Here is a 23120-nt window from a genome sequence, read left to right on the forward strand (position 1 = left end):
CAAAAAAAGTATTCTCTTAAATAATTTTATTATTTTAATCGTTTAAACAGATTCCTGTTGGAATAATTATTTTTATTATAATTATCTTATTCCGGAGCATATTATTAATATTGAAAACCAATATGTGTCTTGTCTTTGTTGTTTAGAAATATGTTTGAAGAATTTCATTTCATGCATCTATTATGAGCTTGCAACAACTTTAGATAAATTCAAGCACAAATTAGAGTAGATATCTAAAAAATACAAAAAGAAAAGTAAATAAATTTTATAACAGGAAGAAGAAGTAAGACATTAATATATTAAATTTGTCTGCACATAAACATCTCATAATTTCATGTGGCTCATTACAGATAACCCAAACGATAATTTATTATTATTATTATTATTATTTTCCAAAAGATAAGAAGAAGGAACCACAATCTGGGCCAGGGGATCTCATGAAGAAGCAAATAGCTAATTAATGCCCTAAAGGGGCTGCCTCGAAGGTTGTTAACTAGTAATGAAGCAACGTCACGTTATACTCAGTGATGGACTCAACAGTAGTGACATTAAAGTAACGTGTATAGACTTCTGCAAATCCTCTAGCCATCCTAAAGTGTCCTCGCCCACCGACAACAGCAAGCTCGCGTTTTGTCTCTGTCACATGATCTCTTGAGCACAAAACAAACGAACTTCCATTAAACTTACCTGTTGTGAAACCAAAATCCATATAGAAAACCAAAACGAAATCTGCTCCTTGGCCAGTTACCACAAATAGCCCTTTAGCTCTCCCAATGACTTCTGAACTTGGTTCCACACCTACCCTCAAAGCATCATTAGAGGCATAAAGTGACCCAAATGTAAACGGGATGGTCTTGTTAGCTTGGGCTACTAGTACTGTACTCGGGTTTTTTGCATTAATTGTTTGATGGGAAAAGAAATGGAGATTGGTCATTTTCTCTTGGTTGTAGTCAGCGGGAATGGTTTTGGAGTAGTAGTTTCCTTGTGCATTTGCTATCATAATAACACAAAGGATCAGAGCCCACATAAAGGAAAATTTTCCTTCCATCTTTCTTTTATCTTTCTCTTCTTCTTCCTCTTATTTGTAAATGTACATATAAAGTTATGAATTGTGGTACATATATACTTTTAGGGAACTTACCTTTCGCTGGGTCCATGAATCCATCTCATATACCAAACTATTGATTTAACGAGGGTATTTCTGATAATTCATTAGGAAAAAATAAACTGATAACTATTTTTTAAAAAAATATATATTTTTAATTGATTTGATATATAAGTGATCTCATACACTCGTGTAGGCAAGTCATATCATATACTAGCAATATCTTTTTACGCACGGTTAAGAAAAATAAATAAAACTTAAAGAAAAGAATATATATAAATTTTTATATTATGCTATTAAAAGATATGAACATAGATAAATAAATAGCAAAAAAATATGGTCATGATCTTTTGGTTGCAATAGAATTAAGGAATAACAACAGTACATAACTTGAAAAATACAACTAGTCTGTCTCTGTTAAAAAATAGACTACAATGTCCTTATAGTTCATTTCCGTCAGACCATGAGATCCTTTTGTTTAACTTTTGCATATTATCTGTTAAGTATCTTATAAGATGACGAAAATTCCCTTTTATTTTGAAAAACACAGGGATGAACTAGTTATATTTTTCAAACTATAAAGACTGCACTGTAATTTTTTTGGTATAATATTATAGTACATCTGCTTTGATCTTTATGTTTTCTTGTTGACTTAATAGAAAATATGCAAAATTGGACATAATGACCTAATAGTGTAACAGAAATAAAATTTAAGAACAAATTAGTATATTTTAAAAAAGACAAGGCAGACTGATTATATTTCGCAAACCACAAGGATCATATTATAATTTTCTAAAATTAATAGATAGACATGTATTTATAGATTAAAGATGAGGAAATTCATAGAGATAAACAGAGAAAAAGAATATAAAATAAAAGATAATAATAGAATTCATTAAAATTTTTTATTTATTTTAGAATTATTTATAGAGGACCAATGACAACTTTATAAGGTTTTAAAGATTTTTCTAATGAATATTTCTTAATTCTTTCAAATTTTGTTGACCGCGTGACAACCACGCAGTGCTTTTTGTCCAAAAATTGGTGAATTGGCTATATGTAGATATATTTTGGAGTAATTTCACTAAAAAATTGATTTTTTTTGGGTAAATTAATTATTTAAACTAAATTCAAAATGCAAGATAAGCCTTTTTCTAATAAATTTTCTATGATATCACAATCATAAGATTCCTTGTTATGCTAGAATTGCAAATAGGGGCATTATTAGGTGAGAATGATTTTCAGTCACAAGTCGATAAATTCAAATAACGTTCAAATTTTAAAAAGTTCTCTTCAATAGCAAATAATCTAAAGTATTTCAATGTAACACGTTAAATTATAAAAACAGTTATGCTCAAAAAAAGAAACCACCATAGCAGTTTACATATGGTCTCTTATGGAGACTTATTAATAAGGATAAATATTGTATTATTAAAGTAGGGTGTGATAAAAAAAAAGTAATTTTTTTAAAAAATACATAGCAATAATAGATAGGTTTAAAAAATATAAATGAATAATTAACAAGAAAAGAGAAGTATAAATTAATTACTAATGTGATTAACAACTCTAGCTAGAGAAGTTGTATGTGTAACTAATTAAGAGAAAGTCATTATTAATTATTTCATTTGTGGGAAGTGGAAACTAATAAATCACCTCAACAAATTATTAAAAAAAAACCTTTAAATTCATTATTTTTCTAATAAAATTCAAGCAAATAAGTGAAGATAATCAAACCTTTAAAATTAGTAAGCGGAGATAATCAAAAGTAAATTCAAGCAAATAATTGTAGAGATAATCTAGCTATGGGATCTCTATTTATTCTTAGTGCAAATCATGAATAGTTGATTTATGGTGTCCAAATTTCTCTCTCGTATCTAAATGGACCGTTAAAAGCACATGACATCTACTTTCGTAGCTTAACACAGTTAAAACGTTTTATGCCAATTCCTTAAGGAGAAGTAACCTAGGGTAACTGGATTCCTCTCTCGAGTTTAAATGGAATGTTAAAATCATGCGATATCTACTCTCGTAGCTTAACATAATTAAAACTCATTAAGCTGGTGGTAATTCTTTTTACCCTCAGAGAACTTAGTCAATCTCTAGGTCTAAAATTCTACATTAATATGTGGGATTCAATCTAATTTGTCAATCTCTCGATCTATTCAAACAGCTCTAAAATCATGCAAATATGGGTACCGACATATGCACAAACATATTAAATCGAGAATTTTAGCATTTAAATACAAATCAAACTATTCAAAGTTGCATTTTAAATTAATAGATAAATCTCATAACTAGATCTGGATATTTAGCTTAGCATTATTACAAATATATCAACACAAATAAAATACACAAAAGGAATAAAAAACATAATTAACAAACTTTGAAATTTATTGATTGGTTGGCCTTGTTGTCCACGTCCAAGTTTGCAAAAATCCTCCTCTCCCTTTGTGTTGTAGTAACACTAGTGCTAACAGCTACTGACTCTCTCTCCTTTTTTTTTTTTTTTTTTTGGAATTCTTTTGATTGGCTACTCCTTCTTCTCATACACGGCAGTAACTGCCCAAGGAGAGTAACCTCTACAACTCCTTTCTTTGCTCCTTAAATAGGTTCTTTGCTTAGCTCACTTTGGTCCACATCACACACACCACTTCCACAAGTTGCATTTGGAAAACTGTCTCCACTGCCCATAGTCAACATGCAACGCATATCATGAAAAGACTAGTTATAGCAAAACGAAGAGTAATTTGATGTCAAACCCAAGGGTTTTATCCAATATAAATAAGGATAATATTGAAAAAATATAATTTATTACACCTTAAAATATTTAAAAAATGACTTATATTTTAAGATAAAATAATCAATTTATAAACGACTTATATTTTGGATAAAAAAAAGTGATTAATTAGTAATAAGGTGACATGGCGTCACCATTAATGTCATTCAAGTAACGCATATAGAATTTAGCAAACCGTTTAGCTATCCTAAATTGTCCTCACCCACCACCCACAACAAGCTCGTTACAGTACTTTTTGAACATTAATGAATTTCCCCTGAACTTGCTTATTGTGAACCCGAAATCAAATCATTATATATATATATATATATATATATATATATATAAAGAAGAACTATTGATTTTTGTTGGGTGTTGACATGACAGTTCTTTTAAAGAGAGATTTGAGTATTTGTATTTAATTAATTAGAGGAAAAAATTGTAGGTTTTTAAAGAAAAAATATGTTTCCCATTAAAAGTCTATCTATTTAATAATTTGCATAGAGAGTTTTAAATACAATGACTTTTGGATTTACTTATATTTCTTACTTATCATTCATAATTTTTTCAACATTTTTTTTTTTATGTATGCATTTTTATGTTTCAAATTGTTACCCTAAGGGAATATAAGTTCTCACTAATTTTTTCATTAATATTTAAAAATTTTGTTATAGTTGCATTTCTATGCTTCAAGTTATGACCTTTAGGGAATAGAAGTTCTCATTAAGTTTTCCATCAGTATTTTGTGTTTATAGAATAATATATTTCTCCTATTTCAATTGACTACATATAAATACTATATTGGCATTCTTTTTTCTTTCAAGTTTATATATTAAATTTGTCTGCACATGAAAGTTTCATACTTCATGTGGCTCATTACAGAAAACCCAAAGGATAATTTATTATTTTAAAAGATAAGAAGAAGGAGCTGAAATTATTTCGAGCACAATTTAGGCTAGGGGATCTCACAAATGTCATGAAGAAGCAAATAGCTAATGCCTAAAGGGTCTTCCTCGAAGGTTGTTAACTACTAATGATGAAACAAGGTCACAGTATACTCAACAATGGCATCACCAGCAGTGACATTAAAGTAACGTGAGTAGAGTTCTGCAAATCCTCTAGCCATCTTAAATTGCCCTCGCCCACCAACCACAGCAAGCTCACGTTTTGTCTCTGTTACAGGATTTTGTGAACACAAAATAAAAGAACTTCCATTAAACTTACCCGTTGTGAAACCAAAATCCACATACATAACCAAAATAAAGTCATCTCCTTGGCCAGCTATCACATATAGCCCTTTAGCTCTCCCAATGACTTGTGAGGTTCGTTCAAAACCTACCCTCAAAGCATCATTAATGGCAAAAAGTGTCCCAAATGGGTTAGATGAGTTGCTATTTTTGGCTTGGGCTATTTGTACTGCACTTGGGTGTTTTCCATTAACTGTTTCATGGAAAAAGAAATGGAGATTGGTAATTTTCTGTTGGTTGTAGTCAGCAGGAATGCTTTCAGAGTAGTAGTTTCCTTGTGCATGTGCTATCATAATAACATAAAGGATCATAGCCCACACAAAGGAAAACTTTCCTTCCATCTCTCTCTTCTTCTTCCTATTTGTAAATATACATATGAAGTTATGAATTGCTGTCTATATATTTATATAAACTTCAACCGGATTGACTTACCTATACGCAATGTATGAACCCATCAATATATTAAACCAATCAAAAATAATTTTTTTGGTTTAAATAAGGATATAGTAATTTTTTAAAAAATTATTTTATAATTGGTTTGGTATATAGGTGGTGCATAAATTGATATAGGCAAATCATATCTTATAACTAGCAATAGCCCTATAGCACGGTTAAGAAAAAAAAAAAATTAAAGAAAAGAATATAAATAAATTGTTGATAGACTGTGGAGTAAAAGTTTTTATATTATGCTATTAAAATATATGAATGTAGATAAATAAATAGTAAAATATGTAGCGGTGATTGTTTAGCTGTAAGAAAATTAATAGATAGACAGGTATTTATTATAGGTTAATAGATGGTAAAATTTATAGAAATAAATAAAGAAAAAAATGTGAAATAAAAGATTGTAGAATTTACATTCATTAAAATTTTTGATTTATTTTAGAATTAATATAAAAAATGCCTCCTCATACTATGAAAGTACAAGAAGGAAGTAATCTATTTTAAATAATTTAAATTTATATAAATCATCATTTTATTATGTTATTAATTGTCTAAAGTTATAATTAATTAATTATATTTATCACAATGTAATTGAATAAATAAATAATTATTCAATTTATTTTCAAATAATATATTCTGAAATTAATATACAACAATAACTGTTCATACCATTAAAATATGTATATAAATTATAATTTATTCATATCATTAAAAGCTATATAAATTATTAATTCTTTGACCTTGTATTAACCAATTAGATATTTAAACACAATTTAATTCGATCAACAGACAAAGTAGTGGCTATGTATAAGGATGATCACGAGTGTCCTCTTTGAAAGATCGGACGATCATCGCCGTGCATGCGCGACGCAGCAACGGAGGACAATGACAACTTTATCAGGTTTCAAAGGCTTTTCCATATTAATTCTTTTAACTTATGTTGACCGCTTCATAATCACGCATTGCTTTCAGTCCAAATAAGGGGTGAATTGGCTATAATTGAACAAGTTTTGGAGTGATTTTTTACTAAAAAGCTGATTTTTTTTGGGTAAATTAATTATTTGAAACAAATTCAATAAGCAAAATGGGGCTTTTTCTGATAAATTTTCTATGATATGACAACCATAAGATTCTTTTTTTTTTTTTTTTTTTTTAGTATTGCAAATAGTGGAATTGTTAGGTGGGAATGATTTCCGATCACAAGTTGATAAATTCAAAGAGTAAAATACTTTCGAGCCCCTAAATTATAATCATATTAACACTTTCGTCTTCTACAAGGAACAAATAATTTTGGATATCCCTAAATTATTGTCAAATAAATGGGTCTTTCCATTCAATTTTTTAAATCCATGTATAAGTTAACATTTTAAACTTTTGAAATTTAATTATTTCCTCTGAGTATTTTCACTTATGGTATAAATATTATATATTATAGAAAGATAGCTATTTTAATTAATATATTAATCATTGTTTTAGAGTATAGTTTATAATACTCTGTAAAAGGAAAATAATTTTTAGTTTAAACGAGAGTATATGAATTTATAGTGTAAATTTTCTCATAGGTCAAACCAATTAAAAATAATTTTTTAGTTTAAACCGGGGGGGGTGGGGGGGGGGGGGGGTGGGGGGTGTCTATGTAAAAGGAAAAACACATTAAGGAACTTCCTCTAACCAAATAGCTTCATCTACAATACTACAAATAGAAAGCTTTATCTAGTTTCTGAGCCACCATCCGAAGGGCATGACAACACTGGAAGGATAGAAATCTGTTTACCATCCAACATGGGTCATAGAAGATGAGTGTGCATTTTCCAGACTGATATTAGACAATCTATATATATATATATATATATATACATATGTAAACTATTGAGTGAAAGTTTTTATATTAATGCTATTAAAAGCATAGATAAGTAAATAGAAAAAAATTATGATCTTGATTTTTTTGTTGTAAGAAAATTAATAGATAGATAGGTGTTGAAGAGTATGGATTAAAGATGGTGAAATTTATAAAGATAAATAAAGAAAAAGAAAGTGAAATAAAAAAAATAGTAGAATTCATTAAAATTTGATTTATTTTAGAATTAATATAAAAAATGACTCCTCATAAAATAAGTAATCTATTTTAAATAATTTAAAGCTATATAAATCCTCACCTTATTATGTTATTAATAATCTAAAGTTATAATTAATTAATAATTCTAAAAAAAGTTATAATTAATTAATTATATTTAACATAATTTAATTCAATAAATAAATAATTATTCAATTTATTTTAAAATTAATATAAAACAATAATTTTTCGTACTTTTAAAATATAAATTATCATTAAAAGCTATATAAATTATTAATTAATATTATTAATTCTGAGTCCTTGTATTAACCAATTGTATATTTATCACAATTTAATTCAAGTTTAGACAATTGTAAATTCAATTTACTTCAAATAAATATAAAGGCAAACAATTAAGGCACCATGAAGTTAAATATATACTCTCTCCGTCTCATTTTATTTGCTTGTTATTCCTTTTTGACATATCCCAAAATTTTTGTAAGGTTTCTAAATTTATACATTTAGACAATTATTTTTTCCCAAATAATATTTATGGTTATTCATTAAATGAAAGACTTTTATTAATATTTAAGGCTAAAAATGATAAAATATTTTGGTTGACTAAATTCATAATATGCATATTTTGTCAAATCATACAAACAAAATGGGACGGAAGGAGTATATGTTATTTCTTTGAATCTTACGTGGCAGCACTAAAGAAACATCTGTCAGCTATATAGTGTTTAAATATTACTTCCTCTATCCCGAAAAGATAGTTCATTTTTTCTTTTTTGTTTGTCTCAAAATATAGTTCACTTTTTTTTTTTTTTTTTTTTTTTTGCATTATAGTTAATATTTAAATTGTCTACTATACCCTTATTAAATTTTATCTTATTTTCAATAACCATCATTAATTCTTAGTTATTATTTTAATATATTTTTGTATATTTTCAACATATTTTTGTATATTCCAATTATTCAACCATATTATGAAATAACATGTATATTTTTGTTCCCTATGAAAAATTCTTGGCTCTGTCACTACAATTTACCAATTCTTTGGATTTGTAAGGGTGCGTGCATAATGAAAAATAAAAAAATCAAAAGCGCATAAGATAATTGGTGAAGTGAGCAATTGAAATTTGGAGGCAAAGACCAAAAAAAAATCTTATTCATGAAGTACTTGTATTTGGTTTGCATTATCAATTTTACTTTCCAGAAATTAGATCATCTAACTTCTCTCACATAAGAGAAGTAAGTTCCTCAGAATGACTAGGGAAATTGCACTTCTCCGGTTAAGTGCAATGAATTTACTATTTTATTATATTATTTAAATATACTCAAATTTATATTATAGATATTATTGTAATTTATTGTTTGAGAGCAATTTATTTTTCAAAAAGTTGATTTGCATACCAAACATGTTCAAATTATAATTTCTGAAAAATAATTTTCTTGGAGGTATACTTTCTGTGAAGTGACATGCCATTTTAAACCAAACGAGATAATACTAAACGCATGATAAATATTTCTTAATTCTTTTAAATATTGTTTCATAACCACACATTACTAATTTTAGTCCAAAAAATGGTGAATTCTCTATATTTAGACAAGTTTTGGACTAATTTGACTAAAAAACTGACTTTTTTTTGGGTAACTTGTTTATTTGAACCAAATTGAGAAGACGAAATGAGACTTTTTCTAATAAAGTTTCTATGATATCACAAGCATAAGATTCTTTTTTTTGATTAAGATTGCAAATAGGGAAATTAGTAGGTGGGAATGATTTGCAATCACAAGTTATTCAAATTTAAAAGTATTTCAATTCAACATGTTAATTTATAAAGGAAATTGCCATAATAGGTTAAGTATGGTGGCTTGTGGAGACTTGTTAATAAGGAAAAAATTGTACTTTTTAAATATAAAAAATAATTTTTTTTTTGAAAAAATAGTAATAAAGATAAGTTGAATATTAAGTTTGTGATTTAAAAATAGTTATCGAAAGAAGAAAGAAATTGAGACACAAATATCATATGCATTTTACTTTAATTTTATTTGGAGAAAAAAAGGGAAAACAAATAAATAACAAGAAAACAAAAGTATAAAAACCACATCTGATGAACAACTCTAGTTTGAGACGTTGCATGTGTAACTAAGAGATTATAGATTTTATTGTAATTTGTTGTTTGAGTGCAGTTTACTTTCGAAGAAGTTGATTTGCATAACAAACATATTCAAATTATAATTTCTGAAAAAAAATTTTCTTGGAGGTATACTTTGTTGGCTCAAGGGTCAAATATTAATCTCGAGATTTTGATGATTAAAACAAACAAATAAATTTAAATTATATTATTTGTGCTAATAATATTTGATGCAGATTACATATGGAAAGTAATAAATGAACAAGGCAAGTCCTACAAATTCAAGGATTGTGAAGGCATTTGAAGACCCTAGTGGTTAGATTTTTAGGATTCATTGTAGGATAGAAAGAATATCCAATTATAAGTACAAAAATCAATTTACTTCCAAATTATCAAAAAGGTTTTTCGAAACTATCTCTTTAAATTAAAAACTTTTTCTTGCGTTTCTTTTTTCATAAAAATTGGAAAGGTTTACTTTAATTTTTCGAATTTTCTTAAAGTTCGAAATATTCAAATTACCTAAATTAAAAAGACTTTGTCTCTAGCAATTTTGGTAATAAGAATAAATCAAATAAAGATCTTATGTACTTCATTTTCGGAAACAAAACCTTCTTGAAGATCCAAAAATCTTGATTTATTTTCTTACCTAAACGAAGGAAGATTGTATTTTAATTCGTTTTGGTAAATAAATCTTTCGAAAAAGATTTTTCAAACATTTACTTTCGAAAATCTTTGTTTTTAAAGGAAAGAAAGATTGTCTCTCATTTGCGTACCAAAAAGATAGAATGTTGACTCAGAAGTTTTTGCTAACAACGACTTCCATATCTTTTAAATAAAGAAAGTCAATATTCTGATTTGAAAAATAGATATTCACTTTCTAAAAATGAGAGTCACAGCCCTCTCTATAAAAAGGCTTTTTCGTTTTTGAAAGAGATGGAGAAAAGAGTTTTCGTTTTAAGAGTATTCATCCATTGATCATATCTTTTATCTCTCAAAACTTACTCTCTACCCTCTTATTTCTTTTCATCTTAATACTTTACGTTTTATCTTTAAAAGAGAAAAGAAATTTTATAACAACTTCTTTTGAAAAACAGTTAATGGTTTCTAAAACGATTTTCTAATCTTAAAAATTGTTTTTCCTGTACTTATATTTGGATTTCTGTCTGTCTATTTAGATTTTGTAATCTTCAGTAGACATGTTTTATTTGATAAATTTTTGTGTAATAGCTTAGGTGAGAAGCTATTGTGAAATAGGTTCTCAAGTGACCTTCTCCGTGAGAGAGATTCTAATGTCTTGAACTGAGTTTCTGTACTCTGCCAAAAACAGAAAGGGTTGAGATTAACTAGAACCTTTGGAAAATTTAGTGGGACAAAGGGTAGATCTAGGAGTTGATCTATTGCCTTGTACTATTAGTTTGTCTCTTACCCTTAAAAAGAGATAACATAGTTGAGGATCTCAAGATGAGTCTTAGGGAGTGGATGTAGGCGAGTCAGTGCCGAACCACTATAAATCACTGTGTTGATCTTTTTATTTTCTGAAGTTATGCTTGATAATATTTTACTCACACTTCTGTTTATACTTTAGAAATGCTAAAGTTGTTAATAATTTTGATGTTCTAAAACTGAGATATGCTTTATATTTTCTGAACATTAGAACTCTGAACTTCTGCTCAGTGAATATACCAAGTTTTAAACTATTCTTCTATTTTCAGTATATTTCGTTGTTTGAGTTTCTAATCAATTTTCTAAACTTGATCAAAACTTTGTGAAGCAGTTCAGATTTCAATAACTGTCTCTCACACGGTCTTTTATGATTTTATAAACTTTATAGGGAAGTTCTAATCACAATTGCTTTCCATCATAAAGCAGTTTCAATATTAAAATAAGACATTGTGAAGCAGTTCTAATTGATAGCTCCACTTTGCAAAGTCTTTCTATTTTCTCTGAATAGAATATTGTGAGGTAGTTCTAATCAATAACTTATTATTACAAGTTTATTACTTTTCCACTGCAGATAGAATTCTGAGTTTTGTTTTAAAAGTCAAATTGTTATTTTTAGAAAACCCTGACCGCGTCATAACCACACATTACTAATTTCAGTCCAAAGAATGGTGAATTCTCTATGTTTAGCCAAGTTTTGGACTAATTTGACTAAAAACCAGACTTTTTTTTTTTGGTAAATTGTTTATTTGAACCAAATTGAAGAGAGGAAATGAGACTTTTCTAATAAAGTTTCTACGATATCACAAGCATAAGATTCTTTTTTTTTTTTTTTTTTTTTGATTAAGATTGCAAATAGGGAAATTATTAGGTGAGAATGATTTGCAATCACAAGTTGTTCAAATTTAAAAGTATTTCAATTCAACATGTTAATTTATAAAGGAAACTCCCATAATATGTTAAGTATGGTCGCTTGTGGAGACTTGTTAATCAGGAAAAAATTGTATTTTTTAAATATAAAAAATAATTTTTTTTAAAAAAAAATAGTAATAAAGATAAGTTTAATATTAAGTTTGTGATTTAAAAATAGTTATCGAAAGAAGAAGGAAATTGAGACACAAGTATCATATGCATTTTACTTTAATTTAATTTGGAGAAAAAAAGGGAAAACAAATAAATAACAAGAAAACAAAAGTATAAAAACCACATGTGATTAACAACTCTAGCTAGAGAGGTTGCATGTGTAACTAAGAGATTATAGATATTATCGTAATTTTTTGTTTGAGAGCAATTTACTTCCCAAGAAGTTGATTTGCATACTAAACACATTCAAATTATTATTTCTGAAAAATAATTTTCTTGGAGATATACTTTTTGCGAAGTGACAGGCCATTTTAAATCAAACGAGATATACTAAACGAATGATAAATATTTCTTAATTCTTTTAAATATTGTTGACCGCGTCATAACCACACATTACTAATTTCAGTCCAAAAAATGGTGAATTCTCTATATTTAGACAAGTTTTGGACTAATTTGACTAAAAAATCCGACTTTTTTCGTGGGTAAATTGTTTATTTGAACCAAATTGAGGAGACGAAATGAGACTTTTTCTAATAAAGTTTCTATGATATCACAAGCATAAGATTTTTTTTTTTTTTTTTTTGATTAAGATTGCAAATAGGGAAACTAGTAGGTGATAATGATTTGCAATCACAATTTGTTCAAATTTAAAAGTATTTCAATTCAACATGTTAATTTATAAAGGAAACTACCATAATAGGTTAAGTATGGTCGCTTGTGGAGACTTGCTAATCAGGAAAAAATTGTTTTTTTTAAATATACAAAATAATTTTTTTTTGAAAAAATAGTAATAAAGATAAGTTGAATATTAAGTTTGTGATTTAAAAATAGTCATCGAAAGAAGAAAGAAATTGAGACACAAATATCATATGAATTTTTACTTTAATTTTATTTGGGAAAAAAAGGGAAAACAAATAAATAAAAAGAAAACAAAAGTATAAAAACCACATGTGATTAACAACTCTAGTTTGAGAGGTTGCATGTGTAACTAAGAGGTTATAGATTTTATTGTGATTTGTTGTTTGAGTGCAGTTTACTTTCGCAGAAGTTAATTTGCATACCAAACATATTCAAATTATAATTTCTGAAAAATAATTTTCTTGGAGGTATACTTTGTTGGCTCAATGGTCAAATATTAATCTCAAGATTTTGATAATTAAAACAAAACAAATAAATTTAAATTATATTATTTGTGCTAATAATATTTGATGCAGATTATATATGGAAAGTAATAAATGAACAAGGCAAGTCCTACAAATTCAAGGATTGTGAAGGCATTTGAAGACCCTAGTGGTTAGATTTTTAGGATTCATTGTAGGATAGAAAGAACATCCAATTATAAGCACAAAAATCAATTTACTTCCACATTATCAAAAAGGTTTTTAGAAACTATCTCTTTAAATCAAAAACTTTTTCTTGTGTTTCTTGTTTCATAAAAATCGGAAAAGTTTAATTTAATTTTTCGAATTTTCTTAAGGTTCGAAATATTCAAATTACCTCAATTAAAAAGACTTTGTCTCTAGCAATTTTGGTAATAAGAATAAATCAAATAAAGATCTTATGTACTTCATTTTCGGAAACAAAACCTTCTTGAAGATCCAAAAATCTTGATTTATTTTCTTACCTAAACGAAGGAAGATTTTATTTTAATTCGTTTTGGTAAATAAATCTTTCGAAAAAGATTTTTCAAATATTTACTTTCGAAAATCTTTGTTTTTAAAGGAAAGAAAGATTGTCTCTCATTTGCGTACCACAAAGACAGAATGTTGACTCAAAAAGTTTTTGCTAACAACGACTTCCATATCTTCTAAATAAAGAAAGTCAATATTCTGATTTGAAAAAGAGATATTCACTTTCTAAATTGAGAGTCACAGCCCCCTCTATAAAAAAACTTTTTCGTTTTTGAAAGAGATGGAGAAAAGAGTTTTCGTTTTAAGAGTATTTATCCATTGATCATATCTTTTATCTCTCAAAACTTACTCTCTACCCCCTTATTTCTTTTCATCTTAATACTTTACGTTTTATCTTTAAAAGAGAAAAGAAATTTTATAACAATTTCTTTTGAAAAATAGTTCTGATTTCTAAAACGATTTTCTAATCTTAAAAACTGTTTTTCCTATGCCTATATTTGCATTTCTCTTTGTCTATTTAGATTTTGTAATCTTCAGTAGACAGGTTTTATTTGATAAATTTTTGTGTAATAGCTTAGGTGAGAAGCTATTGTGAAATAGGTTATCAAGCGGCCTTATCCGTGAGAGAGATTCTAATGTCTTGAACTGAGTTTCTGTACTCTGCCAAAAACAGAAAGGGTTGAGGTTAACTAGAACCTTTGGAAAATCTAGTGGGACAAAGGGTAGATCTGGGAGTTGATCTATTGCCTTGTACTGTTGGTTTGTCTCTTACCCTCGAAAAGAAATAACATAGTTGAGGATTTCAAGATGAGTCTTGGGGAGTGGATGTAGGCGAGTCAGTGCCGAACCACTATAAATCACTCTGTTGATCTTTTTATTTTCTGAAGTTATGCTTGATAATATTTTACTCACACTTCTGTTTATACTTTAGAAATGCTAAAGTTGTTAATAATTTTAATGTTATAAAACTGAGATAAGCTTTATATTTTCTAAACATTAGAATTCAGTATATTTCACTATTTGAGTTTCTAATCAGTTTTCTAAACTTGATCAAAACTTTGTGAAGCAGTTCAGATTTCGATAACTATCTCTCACACGATCTTTTATGATTTTCTAAATTTTATAAGAAAGTTCTAATCACAATTGCTTTCCGTCATAAAGCAGTTTCAATATTAAAATAAGACATTGTGAAGCAGTTCTATTTGATTGCTACACTTTGCAAAGTCTTTCTATTTTCTCTGAATAGAACATTGTGAGGTAGTTGTAATCAATAACTTATTATCACAAGTTTATTACTTTTCCGCTGCAGATAGAATTCTAAGTTTTGTTTTAAAAGTCAAATTGTTATTTTTAGAAGACCCAATTCACCCCCTTTTGGGTTGTACCATACATATACGGGACCCACATACTTTCTGCGAAGTGACAAGCCATTTTAAACCAAACGAGATATATTGAACGCATGATAAATAATTCTTAATTCTTTTAAATATTGTTGACCGCGTCATAACCACACATTACTAATTTCAGTCCAAAGAATGGTGAATTCTCTATGTTTAGCCAAGTTTTGGACTAATTTGACTAAAAACCCGACTTTTTCTTTTTTGGGTAAATTGTTTATTTTAAGCAAATTGAGGAGAGGAAATGAGACTTTTCTAATAAAGTTTCTACGATATCACAAGCATAAGATTCTTTTTTTTTTTTTTTTTTTTTGATTAAGATTGCAAATAGGGAAATTATTAGGTGAGAATGATTTGCAATCACAAGTTGTTCAAATTTAAAAGTATTTCAATTCAACATGTTAATTTATAAAGGAAACTACCATAATAGGTTAAGTATGGTCGCTTGTGGAGACTTGTTAATCAGGAAAAAATTGTATTTTTTAAATATAAAAAATAATTTTTTTGAAAAAATAGTAATAAAGATAAGTTGAATATTAAATTTGTGATTTAAAAATTGTCATCGAAAGAAGAAAGAAATTGAGACACAAATATCATATGCATTTTGACTTTAATTTTATTTGGAAAAAAAAAAGGGAAAACAAATAAATAACAAGAAAACAAAAGTATAAAAACTACATGTGATTAACAAGTTTAGCTTGAGAGGTTGGATGTGTTACTAAGAGAAAGGCATTACCATTTACTACTTTTTCGGTTTCATTTTAATAGTAACAAAAAGACATTTTACTTTATTTCTTTTTCAGCAGTTATTTACGATTTTGAGAGTATATTAATAAATTCTTTTTCAATTTATCCATATTTGGAGATGTATGTTATTATTATTTGACATTTATTTTCACTTTTTTGTCATTACTTCAATCATATATATTTGTATTAAAAGTTTGACTATACACATAATTAAAAGTTTTTCATTATATTAAGGCATGAGAAAATGAAAAGGAAATACTAATCTGATAGTATTACTTTAATATGAGTTAAAATTAGCATTGGTCTTGTATCTAAATTAAATGGAGAGTTTTTAACTTAAAAAAAATAATTTAGACATTCTACTATATATTTTTAGAAAATCGATATGTTCTAATCATTTTTTAAAATTCTTGTTGCTATTAAAATATAACAGAAGAAGTACTATTTGTTTCATTCGTGGAGAGTGGAAACTAATAAATCATCTCAACAAATTATTCGAAAAAATTCATTTTTTTTATAAAAAATGAATTGATAAATCATAAATGAAAACTTTGAATATTCCTTCAATAGAGAGTCAATTCATATAATGTTTAGTTCATGACTCATCTAACCTCTTAACAACTCAAATTCAAAAATCAAATATGGTTATAAATTAGGAATAAAGGCCAATTTGGTCCTTAAACTTATTTAGCAACATAAAAAAGGCTAGATTTGACCTTTTGGGTCAATTTAGTCCTTGAACTTATATAAAATGATTAAAAAAAATCTGATTTCACTTTTTAGGCCAATTTAACTCATGATTTTATTTAAAATGATTAAAAAAAAGTCATATTTGACATTTTGAGTCAATTTAACCTCCAATTTTTTATTGAACTTATAATGTGAAAATCAATATGATTAAAAAAAAAAATCATATTTAACATTTTGAGTTAATTTAATATCTAATTCTTTATTGTACTTACAATGTAAAAAGCATTATATAGACATTTATTAAAACTGTAATTGGGATCGAGCTAACTAATTTATTAAAAAATTAATTAATTATAAAATATATAAAAATGATATATGAAGTATATTATATCTCTTTACCTTGATTGATGGTTTTGAAAATTAACCTCTATTACTAGGTTATCGCTTATGAAATCAATGCATTTTTCATATTGAATAAATTAAAGTTATAATGCATGTTTTTAAATTTATTATATTACAAGAAATGATTTTTGTATGGATTTTAAAGTTATATTTAAAAGTGTTGAAAAAGTTTGATCTAAATGTTCTTAGTGTAAGACAAAATGAGATAAAAAGTCAATCATATGACATTAAATCAATCATTAATTTATAAAAATCAAAACAATTTCAAGGGTTAAATTGAACTAAAAAGTGAAATCGGATCTTTTTGGTCATTTTATATAAGTTCAAGTGCTAAATTTTTCTAAAGGTCAAATCTGACGTTTTTTATCCTGCTATACAAATTCAGGGATCAAAGTGACTTTTATCCTATAAATTATGTACATCTTTATAATCCCTAATTGAATTATGAAACTCTCAAAATACTTATTCATATAAATAATCAACGATAAGAATATTTATTTCATTAATTCAATCCAGAAAAGTTTAATATATAAAGAGATTAAATTTAGGTGAATAGGCCATACACTCAAACCTATCCTAGATATATTAAGTAAAAAAAATTTGGTCAAAACGTCAAAATTAATTAAAAGCAATATACAAAAATAACCACATTAATGCCCAATCTTAGAAACACAGTACTAAAAAACATAGATAAAATCGCAAAAGGTGAGAAGGGTTATTGAGGTAAGAAAAGATTCACCGTACAAGACCATAGAAGCTCAATGGAAAGAATTATATTAGGCATCACCACGGTTCCAAAATCACTGATTTTAGTTTCAAAATCTCCCATTTCGATTATAAAAAGGTGAAATTGGAACAAAACCATTTTTAATAGTCTCGGTTTTGGTTTTATTTCAATTTTGAACTAAAATTAAATAATATATTTTTAAACTTTTAAAAATATTCTTTAAAAATTTGTAGCTTGAATAATAATAATAATAATAATAATAATAATAATAATAATAATAATAAATATTACTATTAAAAAAACTAAACCAATTTAATAAAAATTCTTAGAAGTTTAAAAAACTATAATAAAATAAAAACTATGGTTTATTGTCGGTTTTGACTGGTTCGATTTCGATTCGATTCCGATTTAAAATCGAACTGTAGTTATATCTTAACTAAATCCACTTAAAACAAACTAGCACTAAAATAGCAGTAAAGTATAGTAAACACAGCCAAACCCAATGGCATGGGTTTCTAGTCGAGCGGAGCATCTCATCTCTTGCGGTTGGATAGCAATCATTACTCATATGAATCTAAAAGTATAAGAAACACCACCAACTATAGAAGAGAAGAGGTAGTTAGTATCTCATAACAATTCAACTTAAATTATATAATTAGTAGCTTGAATACATAAAATTCAATTCTGAATTTTATTATTTTAATCTTGTGGTATCCTTAATTTTTATTTTGACCCATTAAATATTTCAATTTATAAAATTATACCAATTAAATACTTAAATTTATAGAATTATATCTAATTAAGCACTTCAACTTGCAAATTAATTTTATTGAACACTTTAACTTGTAAAATTAGATCAATCAAAAACCTATTAGATTGTTAAAAAATGTAAAAATTATCGTTTTAAAAATTATATTAACTATACATCAAATCAATTGTTTCATATTTTGAAATAATCAATGCATCCTTGAACCCATGTATACTCAATGAATTGATGGTTTTATTATATACTCCATTACTGAGACACATATATCATATGCATTTTTACTTTAGTTTTATTTATAGAAAGGTAAATCAAGTAAATAACAAGAAAAGAAAGGTATAAAAACTATAAATTAATTAGTAGTGTAGGCTTATTGAGTAGTAGGCTTATTGAGCCTTTTACCAACTAAAGGTTTGTTTGACAATACTAGCTGTTTTAGTAACTGTTGATTGTTAGATGTTAACTGTTCGCTATTTAAGTAGTGGTTGAAAGCTAATATGTTAGATAATAATAATTGTTTAATTGACAATTCAATTTAAAATGACAAAAAAAGATATTGGAATATTCACTTGTAGCCATAGAATTAAACTCATTATAGAAAAATCATTTTACTAAACCTAAATTTTCAAAATTTAAGGGAGTATAAATTGAAAAGTTCATTATTTTATAAATAAAATTGAAAATTTTTAATATTTTAGGGATCAATATTTTTAATTTTTAATATTTGCTTGAGTTCAAATGCAAAAATATATAAGCAAACATTTTGTTTCTTTCTTCTATCAATTATAAATAAGCCAAGCATTAAAAAAATAATAATATAAAGAAATATAAAAATTGTGAAGTTATAGTTGTTTAAACTTGAGACCAAATTAAGAACACTATATATAATTTAAATATAAAATAATTATTTTTGGACCGATGAGTTGGAGCTGTCCATAATAATTGACTTGAACAACTTATCAATAATATTAAAGGGAAAAGATCTAATATATGCATCCATATCCTCTTTGAATTCAGTCCAACAAATAATGTGATAATGGAAGGATTTTAAATTAATTAAGGGAGGGCTGTAAAAAAATTTCAATAAACAAATATTCCCTAATCTTCTAAAAGCTACTGTATTACCGAATACTATAATATAGGCAGATAGTATTTTGATAAGTTCAAAACACTTAAAGTTATTCTAAACGCTGTTGCCAATCACACCCTAAAATTCACATATCAAATATGATTTATAAATTATGTACATCTTCATAACCCCTAACTCAATTCTATAACTCTCAAAATACTTAATCATATAAATTTTTACTCAATTCTATAACTCTCAAAATACTTAATCATATAAATTTTTTTATCAGAAATGATAATTTTTATTTTATTAATTCAGTTTAGGAAAAACTTAATATTTCCGAAAATTAAAGGCCAATAGAACCCGCATACGATCAAACCTACCTAGATATACTAGGTCAAAAAACCTGATAAAAAACATCACAATTAAAAGCAATATACAAAAATAACCATACTAATGCCCAATCTAAGAAACATTGTACTAAAAGTCAAGAAACATAGATAAAATGCAAAAGGTGAGAAGAGTAATTGATGTAAGAAAAGATCCTCGATACCAGACCTCTCAAGATCATAGTGACGGCTGTCGAATCCACCAAAAATAATTTCTGCTATTCTTAATCTAAATAATTTATAGAAAGGGTGAGAAGGGTCGAACCCTAGAGACTAATTTCGATTAATTTAATTTGAAGACCAGAAAATCAAACAATAAAAATAAAAGGGGTTGTTATTGAAAGAGAATAAATTAACCACGAAGTAATTAAAATAAATAAAGAGAGCAACATAAGTAACAGATTTAAATCAATAGGAAAATGATTCAATCAAAGGCAATTCTCAGTATGAAATTCTTTTGATCGATCATTAACTCTGAGATAATTCAATAACTCAAAAAGCAAATAGGATATAATCTTTGAACAAGCATTGCCGATCAATCTTTCCTTATTATTAGATTAAATGAGACAAGGCCTATAAATAATACCTAATTAATAGACAACCCTAAACAAGGATAAGATTTAATTCGCCAATTGCTTTTAAGAATTATAAAGACCATATCCTAGTTAATAAATTCTATAAACAAGATTTATTTAAATCAGTTCGTAAATTCTCATAATACAATCCAAAAACCTGTTTGTGGTTCGATTATATTATTCTACTTTTTTTTTTTCGCTTCACCCCCTTTTGCTTTTCATCTTTTATTCATTCTAATAAAATTAGATATGTTTTTCCTACAACAAATCTGTCCTTTTTTTAGTTTTATTATTATTATTTTGTCTCCATTTTCAGAGTTTTTTGTCCCTTCTTTGTGAGGGTGGTCCCTTCTTTATGAGTATCTATTACTAATTAAAATAATATGATATTTGATTTTATTTGGGTAGAGACTTTAGATCTCGATTTTGCAGGTGTGGATCTTCGAACAATGAAGCTTGATAGTGCGGCCTGTTCCTACATTGATGCTATTGATTTATGGTGGTGTAAACTCATCTGTGTCTCTCATATATTTCAAATTCTTGAAAAAATAATCTAGGTATAGAAGATCCAGAAGAGTTATTATTTTATTGTCCAAATCCATTAATGGACTAATTGCTACAGTGAAGATTTATATCTTTTATCAAGATCAACTTCAAGCGAAAAAATTTAATATTAATTTTTAAATTTTAGTTTCATTGTTTAAAAGAATATGAATTCTTTTGGTTTGTTAAAAGATCAGTGAACTCAGTTAGCTACCAATAGTAGAGTTTTATGTCTGGTCTATAAGAGTTTATAATTCTTAATATTATTATTAATGAATTATATTTTCAAAAAAAAAAAAAAAAGAGCAATTATGGACTTAATTTTGTTGATTAGCTATGTGCTATCCAATTACATTGAACAATGGGCACTGTTGAACAAATAATAAGACAATAATAGAGATGACATTTCTCATTATATGCAGAAAACACAAAAAGACTGATCGAAATTAAAGAAGAAAATATTGCATTAAGATCTCACAATCTTTGAGGAATTTCTACTTTGACCGAAAAGAAAGGGCTTAGCTATGCATGACCTTGAACAAAATATAAGAAAAATATTAAACCTAAGAAAACGACTATTATTTCCAAAAAAATGATGATCCCCTTTAATGGACTTAAAGTTCTATTTATGAGAGAGCAGAAAAATCCCTAAACTAAGAAAATAAATCTAAAATTAATTACAAAATTAAAGTATTTGAATCCGAGTATCTTTCTAATTTCCTAATTAGTAGTATAGTTGCTTTAAAAGATTTTCTAGAGTAGTCCAATGCTAAATTGTCGATTTTCAGAAGGTCTTAGCAGTCTTTTGAATTCAACTCCAACTTAACATATTTCTCCAAAACTTCAAAAATTGACCCCAAAAACTCCTTATCCAATTAGCACAACCTAAGAAAAATATGAAAACAAAGTAAAAATATCTTCAATTAACAACCAAAAAGATATCATGCTAAATTAACAACTTATCACATAAAAGAACTAAATCCACTTAAAACAAACTAGCACTAAAGTAGCAATAAAATACACGAAATACAACCAAGGGTTGTTGTGTGGGCTTCTAGCTAAGTGGAGTATCTCATCCTTTGAGATTTGGGTAACAATCATTACTCATATGAATCTAAAAATATACGAAACACACGAGCTATAGAAAAGAAGAGGCAGTTAGTATGTCACATTAACCCAACTTAAATTAGACATTGGTCTAATAATATTACGAGCTTCCTTAATGTGAGATGATTTTATAGATTTGTTTAAAAAGGAAACATTTTAAAATATTTTTAAGATGACTGAATACTTGGTTTCCAATTACATTCAAAATGTGGTTTTCAAAGTTTTCAATCTTGAACATCTTTTGTTAAAAAAAGTCTTCTAATTTTTTGACCAAATGCATAAAGTTACCTCCATATTTTTCGTGAAAAATTTAGTAGCACCTTCAATTTTATTTTATTACTTTCTCAACCTTCCAAGCTTTGAATCTTCATGTTGTTAGTTTTATGCTCTATAGCTAATTTGATTGATTATATTTTAGATATAATATTTCATGCAACAAATATTTTATTATTAATAAAAAGGGCATTTATTTATCTTTTATATTCTATTGATTGAATCTTGGTAAAAGATAAAGACCATAAGACAATACTGCTTTGCAAAGTAAATTACAATGTGGTTATAATTATGAGTTTTATTTTGTATTAAAGCAATGTTTCTAAATATTCCTGGTCAATGTTTTCCTCATTATTAGACAATGATAAAGGTGTTGAGACTGATATATATTATGTTCTTTCCTTAAGAAAGTAGCTATTCTCATAAGCTCAGATATATGTGATATCTAGAATTATTATGTAGGTGCTTGTTATTTAAATAAGTCTACTGATTTGACTTGCATGAGAATTTCGTATGGA

The 23120-nt window shown here is 26.8% G+C and overlaps 1 protein-coding gene and 1 pseudogene across 1 annotated transcript; both read right to left on the minus strand.

The window, feature by feature from the left end:
• Window positions 1-318: 318 nt before the first annotated feature.
• Window positions 319-1069, minus strand: LOC149494505 (dirigent protein 4 pseudogene; annotated as a pseudogene).
• Window positions 1070-4669: 3600 nt separating this feature from the next.
• Window positions 4670-5487, minus strand: LOC105641043 (dirigent protein 4). The gene has a single exon (XM_089724267.1). The coding sequence runs from the start codon at window positions 5467-5469 to the stop codon at window positions 4912-4914; it is 558 nt and encodes a 185-aa protein (XP_089580393.1). The 5' UTR covers window positions 5470-5487; the 3' UTR covers window positions 4670-4911.
• Between the last annotated feature and the right edge of the window lie 17633 nt (window positions 5488-23120).

This window comes from Jatropha curcas, chromosome 7 (genome assembly GCF_041381405.1).
Source record: "Jatropha curcas cultivar XTBG-Jc1 chromosome 7, XTBG_Jcur_1.0, whole genome shotgun sequence".
NCBI lineage: Eukaryota > Viridiplantae > Streptophyta > Magnoliopsida > Malpighiales > Euphorbiaceae > Jatropha > Jatropha curcas.

Bases quoted from the DNA above. Each gene is read 5' to 3' on its own strand.
- LOC105641043 (XM_089724267.1), bottom strand. From the start codon at position 5,469: ATGGAAGGAAAGTTTTCCTTTGTGTGGGCTATGATCCTTTATGTTATT.